We start from the raw sequence: 11,668 nt of genomic DNA, 5'->3' as shown, positions 1-11,668 counted from the left end.
AAAAATTTTATAACTATCCGAAATATATTCAGGAATGTTTGTTTGGATATACATATGTCTATCTATTTTCCACCACAGAGAACGACACATAAATATTTATTAGATATCGTCTTAATCGACAATATGTTTCGCTATATTTTCAATTGTGAAAGAGTTCGACTCTAAATAAGTATTTGTATCCGAACCTTAGCAGTTCCAAACGAATACCGATTCAGCTAGCACATTTTGCTAACAAGAACTTGTGGGTGTGTGTAATTTACAGTACTGGGTGTCAAAGGGCATGCCAATGAAAAATAATAATGGAATCCCTTTGGTGCACAAATCAAGGCGGAGCCGAGAGCCATGCCAATGCCAAGAGTCATTACAACAAGCGAACAAGAAGGGCCAAAAGCCAAAGGACCAAGAGGCTAAAAAATTAAATCCAGAGCAGATGGGCAAATTGGAGAAGACAGGACGGCAGAATGGAGAAAGCAATCGAAGAAAAGCGAAGAATGAACAACGTGCCGGGGCAATTCACAATTTAACAAACTAATAAATATTTTTTGGCTTCCGGTGTGTACTAAAAAGGATATGCGAGCTGCAGTCTGCAGTCTGCAGTCTAGGATGTCTCACTGAAACTAGAGCGATTCCTTTGGCAGGGAAGAAAGGAGAGGGAAGATAGAGAGACAGAGAGAAAAATATAAATCAAAGGTTGCACAAAACTTTTGGCCTGCTCGATGTCGTTGCCAGGATAACAACAAGGCTCGCGGACAGACTGAGAAAAGCGGTTGGGGATATGGGAATGGGGATGAAAATAGGAGGATGCAGTGGGCAGGCGACTTTTGCCAGCTTGATAACTTGATAGGTGCTGTATTGTTGTTGTTGTTGCTGCTGCTGCTGTATTGCGTTGTGTTCAGTTGTTGTGTTGTTGTGTTGCTGTGTTGCTGTGTTGCCAACAAGGACACTTTGGTGTTGGCTTAAAGGAGTAGGAGCATGGCAGTCGGGGCTTGCAACTGCCAGGCTGTCGGATATGCACTGACATAAATTGCTTCAACTGACAACGACAGAGGCAACTAGCCGGCAGAAGGGGCATAAAGATACTGCAGCTCCCAGGAACCTTGCCCCATGATTACTGCTTGCTTGCCGGCTGCCAAGGCAATAACTTTTCGCCTGTCCTTCGCCCAACCCAATACCCATTCCAAACCCAATCTCAATCCCCATTTTCAGTGCCATCCTCATCCTCATCCTCATCTTCGTTCTCATTCTATGCTATCTGTTTGGCCCGTCTGCGCTTTGGGGTAAAATTAATATTAAAATGGAAGCATCGGACGCATTGCAATGCAAGGACCCCACAGATACAGCAGATAGAACGAGAGCTACGGCTTCAGCTCTATGGCTAACGCCAGTCAGTGCCAGGCCAAAGGACATTTCCAATTTATTTACGCTCAGAGGCACTTTGTCTGACTCGCTGCCGTCTCAGCTGCCCTTTACCTCCAACTCACATTTTTACCACTGCGTATGACAGTATTTGTAAAGCAACAGCATGAGATAGACAGAGAAACTAGACTAGTTTCCTGCTTCTTTTTTTTAACATGCATTTCACAGAGCTTCGTTCGCAATTTGACAGCAAAATGTTCCTTCTGGTTGTGTTAGCGTGAAGAGTGTTGAAAGGTGTGAAAATGAAAATTTACTACTTACCGCTAAGATTTATGCTTACCATTCTTCTTCTCTCTCTTTTTCTCTCTCTCTCTCTCTTTCCTATCTCATATTCTTTCCTTTTGCGGACAGTGTAACTGCAACGAGTGTGGCATGGCCATTACACCTTTATGACATCCACTCACAGATCCATGAAGATGTTCTCTGTTTTGGTCAGTTTATTTTACTCACTCAACTTTTAGCTCTTTTAGTTCCAATTTCGGGCAGGTTAGCAGGCTGCAGTCTTAACTTTTTAAGTTGGATTGATTGAAAACAATGTGCAGATTCATTAAGTAAAAACTATGGTATAAAACAGTCGTATAAAACTATCGGATAAAACTATTGTATGAAACTATCGTATATAACTATCGTATAAATATCGGAAAAGCTATCGGAAAAATGACTTTCCAAAATTTAGCTACATTTTTATAATTATTTCAAAGACTAATTTTTAACAACATTTAAAATGGGTTTTCATTTCATTAATGCCACCGAAAAATATTAAATTCAATTCCAATTACAGATTTTTTCACTAGCACTACTTTTTTCAATGCTAGTGAAATGAAATTTCATTAGCACTTCTTTTTTCAATGCTAGTTAAAAAGTAATGATAATGCTAAAATACCCAACTCTGATATTTTGACCCACTTTTACTATTAATATTGATAATAATATTCTACTAATATTGAATTTTTCTGGGTTTTCCCAATCTTATTACCAAGGGTTTACAATTTTTAGTTTCTTTAAGCCCTACATTTGGTTGCCTATAATTTCTTTTAATTTAATTCATGCTTACAACTTTTATTTTATATTTTAAATTAGCGCTAGTCGTTTTGTTTAGTTGACTTTTAATGAATAAATGAGTAAATAAATGTTCTAAACATTTATAAATCTGTGTCGCAATCTTCATAACAAGCGATTTCATTTTAAATATAGTGTATAGAGTATATTAAATGAAATGTATATAATAATGATCAATAAGCTATGTGCTACATCTTGTTGAAATCTTTACCTTATTATCTCGTTGAGTAAAATATCTTATTTAAATCATTTGATTGCTTTTTTATCAGTGTAAAACGTATTCCATTTTGCAAGTTAAGATGATTGATTGAAGTTGCGAAAGTGATGCTCGGAATTAGTTGTCAGCTTCTGTTGAGACTAATGACAAATGTACGAGGATTAGATACTGCTTCTTGCACTTATCCCCTTTTTTCCGGACTATCTACGTGTATATCTATCAGCTGTCATCGATTGGCATTCTAACTTGACACATCCCACAGCAAGAAGGACATGAAATCTAGCGTCAAGCTTCCTGACACGCACATGATAAATTGTTGTGTGTGGCATGCGATGAAAGGACAAGTTGCAGGAAGAGGAAGAGGCAGAGGAAAAAGAAGAAGTTGCTGCACTCGAGCACAATTTATATTTAAAAGGCAAAAAGTACATGGAGTGTGCAAGGATTTCTACTCTCTTTCCCTCTCTCTCCCTCTCTCTCTCTCTCTGTTGGGTGGGCGGGCCAAGAAGAAGAAAAGTGTCCGGCTGCTTTCGAGTGCGACGCGTAAGTGGAGCGGTAAACAAGTCCCTGTCCAGAATTTGAAACTCGAAGCAGAAGCTGGAACCGAGCACGACATCAACTACCGCCCTCAATGGGGCGGGACCACGCCCAGTTGGGTAAATGTTTGTTGCAGCAGCGGCAGCGGCAGGACGGACTCAACGGGCGGCGCCATTTACCAAGTGTCAAAAGCAAAGCTAAAGCCATTGTCGACATGACTTTGGACAACAACAACAACAACAACAATTACAACAATTACAACAACAACTGGAATAACAACAAGTACAGCAACATCAACAAGAGTTGGCCAAAAGTGAAATGCTTTGTTGGCAATTGCTGAGGAGTTGCCAGGACTTTGGGGTCTTGCCCCTTGTCTGCCAGCATGTGTCAACTTTGGTGGGGATTTGGCTCCACAGCGGTCAGAGGGGAAATTGAAGCGTTGGAAAAGTGGGTGACAAGTAACCGGAAAATGTATTTTATTGTTTGCATCCGGACATTTCGTTTTGCCACTCTCTACTCTCTACTCTTCACACAACATACTCTGTCCCGCTTCCTCTCCTCCTTCTTTTTCAGCCTCAGTAGCACTAAATTTGTCGAGTAATTGATGATACTGCACTTTTCCCGAATTGAATCAACTGCGAATGAGTCCGAGTCCAAAAATATTGTCATTTGGCCTTCTTTCTCGCCATTTCTGTGGTTCCCAATTGAAAGTTTCCACAATTGGGAAAATCTCCTAACTTCTAAGATCAACTTGGAAGTTTAAACATCGTTAAATACGAGCAACATTTTGACACATAATTATAACTATATTATTTATCATTTAACAATTAAATAATAATCACATTGAAGATATTTTATGATCCCACAAAAAAAAACCTCTACACGAGGTAAAAGTCTAGTGACGAAACCAATTTCTAGCCCCAAAATTTCTGATATCGAATTATTTTGGTTAATATAAAAATTGTAAATAAAAATATAAGGCTAATTAGACCGATGCTACATCGCGTAAGTTCAACTCAGGGGCTACTTGTAATAAGAAAATCACTCTATTTATTTTATATTTAAATTAAATTACAATAAATGCTTAATACATCCCAGAAACATTTTCAAAGTCGAGACTATAAATTCGAATGATGTAAATATAATTGACCACCGTTATCGTTCTTTTAAGACACAATAGAGCTTAAAGTAACTAACTGGATCCATTTTGACCAACAAACACTTCCCGCGCAGCCTTACGAATTGTTTTCCATTGACGTTGGCGGGCAACTTATCCGTGAATCGAACTCCGGAATGGAGTTGCTTGTGCAGGCCAGTCAATCGCTTGGCCACATGATCAATGACTTCCTTGGCACTGATCTCACATCCTTGGCGCTTGACAACCAAAGCACCAGCTGCATCGCCTTGACGTTCATCATAGATTCCCACAACACAAACGTCCTGCACCTGCGGAAGCTCTGCAATGACTGTCTCGATTTCTGTGGGCCAATATTACAGACCCTGGTACTTGAGGATCTCCTTCTTGCGATCGACAATGTATAGGAAGTTCTGATCATCAAAGTAACCCAAGTCACCGGTGTGGAACCAACCCTCAAAGTCTTGCATGCGTCGGGATTCAACTGCATCACCATAGTAACCATTCCAGGGCTTTCCAATGTGAACATATATCTCTCCAACCTGATTATAGCTCAATCTTTTATTATCTTCATCGACAATTCGGACTTTAATGCCCGGCATCAGTCTTCCAGTAGCGTTGTTATTGCTGATTGCAAAATTAGCTGTTATGTAACCCGTCTCAGTTGTGCCGTACCCGGAATTGAGCATAGCAGATTTGCAAATCTCCTGGAAGCGTTTCAGCGTGGTTAAGGTCGCCATTCCTCCGCTAAAGCTGAGCATAGTTAGTGGCGCGAGAGCCTCTGTCGTGGCATCCGGACAAGTTACCAAAGCGGACAGATGTCTGGGAGGTACCATTGCAGTATTGATCTTGTACTTCTTCACCAGTTGTACGAAGTATTCCGGACTGAAGGGCTTATTTGTTATGATTCGAGTACAGCCAAATACTGTACTAAATATAAACATAAAAACACCAGTCATCCAATCCAAAGAGCTGGATGAATATGTTACCGATTCACTGGAGACGAGCCTGCAAAACTCAAGGAGTTAATAAGCATACAACACTCGGAAATGTGCTTGGATCACTAATTATTGAGAGGGGCTAACTTACATATTCTCCAGAATAAGGCTACTATTTGATATGCTGACGGCTTTCGGTAATCCGGTAGTCCCAGAAGAACACAAAATCGCTACAGTTTGATCTCCACCAGTCTTCAGAGGTTCCGGTCTACAAGTTGTTAATAGATTACACATACTACTACTTGAATTTTAACAAATCTAGTTATTACTCACTGATAGAGCATTTCAGTTGTTGTGGAATCCAGCAGGTTCTCTATCTTGGGCACACCCTCAATAGGATCGATCATTGTATATATATTTCAGGATGCCAGCCTCGGGTAGCCGAATGTATCTTCTTATAATCATGTCCATCACAAAATATTAGCATTGGCCTCGTTATACCGAAAAGATATTTAATGGTTTCTGTAAATTCAATTGAAATTATCATAATTTTTATCTTAAAAAATAGATCTATCCTTTGACATACCCTCGTCCAGCATGGGAGATACGGCGTGGAAAGGTGTGGCGTTCATTAGACAGGCAATTCCCAAGGGCATAAGGTAAGTGGTATTTTTAGCAGCAATACCGATCACATCCGTGTTGTCAAGTCCTCGTTTTTTCAAAAACTGTGCTATCCGTATGGCCCAAGTAATAGCCTGAGAATTTGATACTGATACGCCGTCAACATCGTTAATCTGCAGTTTGTCCATGTTAAATATTATTTTGAAATTCTTATCTGAAGTTTTACTCACCTGAACCACGTTTTTTGGCCAATTCCTCATGGTATTGAATATTATTCTGCCCACAGATGTGTCATAGTCAAAGATGGAGCTACGTTTCGCACCACTCCAGGTTTTATCCTTCTCATTGTAGGTGGTGGGTAATGTCGTCATATTCATACTACGTTTGCCTCCAAACTGACTTCTGGCAGACCCTATAAAGTATATATATTTTTGATCAGCATCAATAGCCGAGTCGATATAGCAATGTCCATCTGTCCGTCTGTCTGTCCGTCTGCATAAGCGCATAGATTTCATAGACTGTAAGAGATAGAGACACCAAACTTGGAATGTAGGCTCCTCTATATTGCAAGCAGATCAAGTTTGTTTCAAAATTCCGCAACGCCCCCTTTATCGCCCACAAATCGAAAAAAAAAAATTTCATATCCAAATTATAAGGACAATTTAAAAGCTAGTGACATTTGGTATGTAGATTTCTCTATCTTGCAGGCAGGTCAGGTTTGTTTCTTTTTTGAATCGGACCACTATATCATAAAGCGCCCATAGGAACAATCGGTTGAAAATCAAGTTTTAGTATGAATAACTTTTTTGTTTTATGAGATATCTAAAGCAAACTGACACAATAAGCATATGACTTGGTTTTATATATCCTGTCCAAAGTTGGTTCAAATCGAAGCACTATACATCATAGGACCGATCGGGCGAAAATCAAGTCTTAGTATGAAAAACTTTTTAGTAATATGATTAATATTCTGAGACCACTAGCAAGATAAGATTATATGTTTATTTATAAACATTTTGCGGCGGCAAATTTAATTGATTCTAAGGCCGCACAAAATTATGAACTTCATGTTTATTTATAAACAAAATTTAAGATCGATTCTTACTTAATTCAAGATTTTTAGTACGCAGCAATCTTAGAATTTTATGAACGAAACGGTACAAATTCAAGTAAGGATGGCATATTTTTTGGAGTGTAGCTATGAAAGATTTTTCATTCAAATCTTCCAGCTTTCCAAGGCTACATACCCAATACTTTATGATTTCAGATTTATATATGAACAATGTTGGCTTTATATTTAATTGTACTTTAAGTATTTACAAGTTTGCAAACTCGGTAAAAGGTTGTGGGGTTAAAGGATATTATAGAATTGGTAGATTGAGAAAACTAACAGAGATTCTCTCACACCTCTTGAACTCGACGCAATGCCAAGTTGATAGATTGTTCAAATGTGCTGCGTATGAATGAATGAATGAATGAATGAGTGAGAGAATGAGGGAATGAGGGAATGAATGAGCCATATGATGTGGCAGCCTGCTTTCTGGCTTCTGCCTGCTTGACGCTCCCGAGATTGATGGCCAAAATGGCTGTTGAAACAACGAGCAGCGAGAGACAGAGAGAGAGAGAGAGAGAGAGAGAGCGATGGGGGAGAGGGGGAAAAGGCATAGCTCTGCGCTCAATGAAGAAAAATAATCACCAACATCATTTATTTTCCGTTTTGCCTGCCGCCGCTGTACAACACACATCAATCTTTGTTGTTGCCAAAAGTGGGCAGCGACAACAACAACAACAGGTACAACAACAACAACTATCGACCATGACCATCCGTATATATACTCGTATACTTTGGAGCTTGACAGCTACTGACGGGAACGCCAAAGCTTTTGGCTTGGGGCAGCTTGACAGACGACGACTTTTGACGTTTGCCTGCAATTAACGGATGTGCTCAGCTCCCCACTCCCCCTCCTCCCACTCGCTTCTCCACTGTAAGTGAGCAGTGTTGAAAAATGGCTGCAGCTGCAGGTGAAAATGGGCACAGCGAGTGTTGCCTAATGACACGACAACCGTCGAACCGTCGACCCCAGTTGCCCGTCTCCCATGTCATTTAAATCATTAATTCCCAGTGCCCACACACGCACACTTGTAAACGTAAATCGAGTGGTGGGGGGTGTTGGATAGGATGGGGAAATCTGTCTAGGTCCTTGTTAGTTGCCAAGACTTATTTGTAGACGGTTACGCCCACTATTTCAGTTGGCAGCTAAATTTGATCCTGCTCGTTATGTGACTGAGTTTTGCTGCAAGTCACTTGAAAAGTCGTTAATCATGTTGAGAGTTCGCGAGAGTGGCACTGTGGAAGCTGCTAGAATCCATCACGCATGCCGAATGGCTACAACAACAACTACAACAAAAACAGCAACAACAACTCACAGCAACAGACGCATCAATGTCAACGTCAGGCAGGACGTGAACGCGGACAGGCGGAAGAAAAGCCACCCATCTGGATGAAACAACGCTCGACGAGTGGGCGTGGCATCAAAACGAGTAGAGTTGCAGCAACAAGCCTGCAAGTAAAAGTGCTTCACGATTTGAGGCTGATGTTGGGGGCAGTAATCAGGGAGGCTTAGAACAAAACAGCAGAAAAACAACAACACAATAATATATGTAATAATTAACATATATTATATCTCTATGTTTACAAATTATATTCAATTAACTTTTATTATACACTTAAATGAACAATATTTAATCATTTTCATATTATGTTTACATTAAAATTAATATTATGCTATTGTCGCATTGCATGTCAAGTTTCAAATTAAAATTTAAATGTAGGTCTCGGCGGCTTTTTTTCACTACTCACATCCGCGCGCAGCCAGCTTCACGCGAGCCAAAACGTGCGTGCAGCCAACTTCACGTGAGTAACAATTTGCGTAGCGCAGCCAGCTTCTCGTTGCGCACATATTTTACTCGCGTGAAGTTGGCCGCAACTTGCTGTGTTAAAAATTTAAGCTAAGACACAAGCCCGAAAAGTGCAGACAGTTGGGACACATACCCAGTATTTTAAGCAAAGCTTGAAATTTAAATTTTAGTTCATGCAAATTTTAAAATGAAAATAACTTTGAAATTAATTAAAGTTTTGATAAAAATTTAAAATTCGAAATTCATAAAAAATATAAATAAAATTTTAATGAAGGCTTGAAGTTCGTCATCCCAACGGGAAAGAAGTTAAAAATTGTATTTTAAAAAAAATATCATAAAATCGAGAAAATTCCACCAAAAATTCTGCAAAAGTTTAAAAAATTCTAGCTTCAAAAATAAGAAAAAGTTCAATTTAGTCAAATTTTCAAAGTTGCAACTGAATTTTTATTCCATTAAATTAGAACAAGCTGCCAGTTCGGGAAATTCTGTAGGGTGGCAGCCCCAATTAGAACAAGTTGCCAGATCGGGAAATTTCTGTAAAGGACCGCCACGCCGCGAGAACAACGGTGCTTTTTGAACAGAACAGAAACGATTTCGGAAAAATTTTTAACAATTGAGAACAATTCGACTTTTCTTGAGATGGCCGACGAAACAAAAAAGATCCCTTACATTTTGATTGGAGGTATATTTAAAATCAAAAAGCGAAAGGTGTCGACCCCGTGTAGTCGTGGAATGTGTTTATTGTCCATCACAGCACCGGCTTCGCGGCAATCTGGCCAACAAAATAAAAGTAAACAATTTTATTGTTGGCAGAACAAATAAAATAAATGATAAATTAAATTTGGCTCAATTAGTTAAATGACAAAGAAGAAAAAATTTAAATACATTTATTTAATTAAAAACAACAACAACTCGTCCCATCCAGTCAGGTGCAAAAAACACTTTGCCTTTTGGCCAACAAACTGGCCACTTGGCCAAGTCTCTGGTGTCATGCGTCACTAACTACCGTTAAATGCAACTTGCAACTTGCAACTGCAACGAGTTCTGCGTCATAGATGCTTCTTGTTTGATAAATTCAAAAATCAATTGAAATTGCCCCAAAGGCCGACGCACTATGCAGTCAAAAGGAAACAGATTCGCAGAAAAGCGGAAAATCAGCTGGAAGCTGTCTACAATATCTAAGCTGGAGCCAGCGATGAGTCACTGCTGAGTCACGGCCAAGTTAGTCACTTAGTCAGTGATTAGACGTATGTGTCATTGGCCAGTGCAACTAGCTAATATTGTCTACTTAATTAATAGTGAAATTTGAGGATATTCCCTACTTTTTTATGTAACATAACATATAACAACAGTCAGATACTTTCCTATTTAGACCCCGTACTTAAAAAAAGTACAGGGGTCTATTGGGTTTGTTTTACCGAATATGTGCGTAGCAGGCAGAAGGAGGCGTGGCAGACCCCATGAAGTATATATATTCTTGATCAGCATCAAAAGCCGAGTCGATATAGCAATGTTCGTCTGTCCGTCTGTCTGTCTGTCTGTCTGTCTGTCTGTCTGTATGAACACCTAGATCTCGGAGACTATAAGAGCTAGAGACCCCAAACTTGGTATGTAGGTTCCTCTATATTGCAAGCAGATCAAGTTTATTTCAAAATTTGGCCACACCCCCTTAACCGCCTGCAAATCGACATAGAAAAATTCATATCGAAATTATAAGAAAAATTTAAAAGCTAGTGACACGATATTTGGTATGTAGATTCCTCTATTTTGCAGGCAGGTCAAGTTTGTTTCTTTTTTGAATCGGACAACTATATCATAAGGCGCCCATAGGAACAATCGGTCGAAAATCAAGTTTTAGTATGAAAAACTTTTTTGTTTAATGAGATATTGTAACCAAACTGATACAATAAGCATATGACTTGGTTTTATATATCCTGTCCAAAGTTGGTTCAAATCGGATCACTATATCATATAGCTGTCATAGGACCGATCGAGTGAAAATCAAGTCTTAGTATAACAACTTTTTTGTTTTTTAAGATATCGTAACCAAACTGATAGAGTATACATAAAACTTGGTTTTATATATCCTGTTCAAAGTTGGTTCAAATCGGACCACTATACCATATAGCTGTCATCGGACCGATCGGGCGAAAATCAAGTCTTAGTATGAAAAACTTTTTAGTTTTATGAGATATCATAACCAAACTTATAGAATATTCATTTAAGTTAGTCTTATACATCCTTACCGAAGTTGGCTTAAGTCGGTTGACTATATCATATAGCTGTTATAGGACCGATCGGGCGAAAATTAAGTCTTAGTATGAAAAACTTTTTTGTTTTATAAGATATCGTAATCAAACTGATAGAATATAAATAAATCTTGGCTTTATATATCCTGTCCAAAGTTGGATCAAATCGGAGCACTATATCATATAGCTGTCATAGATATCGTAACCAAACTAATTAAATATGTATAACAATTGGTTTTATATATCCTGTCCAAAGTTGGTTCAAATCGGACCACTATATCATATAGCTGTCATAGGACCCATCGGGCGAAAATCAAGTCTTAGTATAAAAATCTTTTATATGCATTTAAGTAAACTAAATATTTTTTAATTATTAGTTTTTGCCATAGTAAGTACGGGGTCTCCGACAGTCGAGTATGCTCGACTGTAGCACCGGCCGACTAGTTATTCATACAACAGACTAAAAACTATTTTTGTTTTCAATTTGATTTTAGAAAACAAATTTCTTTAAATTTATTTATAACTATCGAGAAATTAATTGCTAAGGATTTAGACTATATTTTTCAATATTTTCTAGGAT

General features: G+C 38.7%; 1 protein-coding gene across 1 annotated transcript; it reads right to left on the bottom strand.

Moving 5' to 3' along the window:
• Positions 1-4,380: 4,380 nt before the first annotated feature.
• LOC117780714 (luciferin 4-monooxygenase-like) lies at positions 4,381-6,315 on the bottom strand. The gene is given in 6 exon segments (XM_034617346.1): positions 4,381-5,369; positions 5,451-5,567; positions 5,633-5,715; positions 5,718-5,821; positions 5,886-6,093; positions 6,151-6,315. Coding segments are annotated over 6 exon segments (1,647 nt in total). The 5' UTR covers positions 6,298-6,315; the 3' UTR covers position 4,381.
• Between the last annotated feature and the right edge of the window lie 5,353 nt (positions 6,316-11,668).

Source organism: Drosophila innubila, assembly GCF_004354385.1.
Source record: "Drosophila innubila isolate TH190305 chromosome 2L unlocalized genomic scaffold, UK_Dinn_1.0 4_B_2L, whole genome shotgun sequence".
Classification (NCBI taxonomy): domain Eukaryota; kingdom Metazoa; phylum Arthropoda; class Insecta; order Diptera; family Drosophilidae; genus Drosophila; species Drosophila innubila.
The sequence above is the reverse complement of the archived record's forward strand: the minus strand, read 5'-3'. Positions and strand labels throughout refer to the sequence as shown.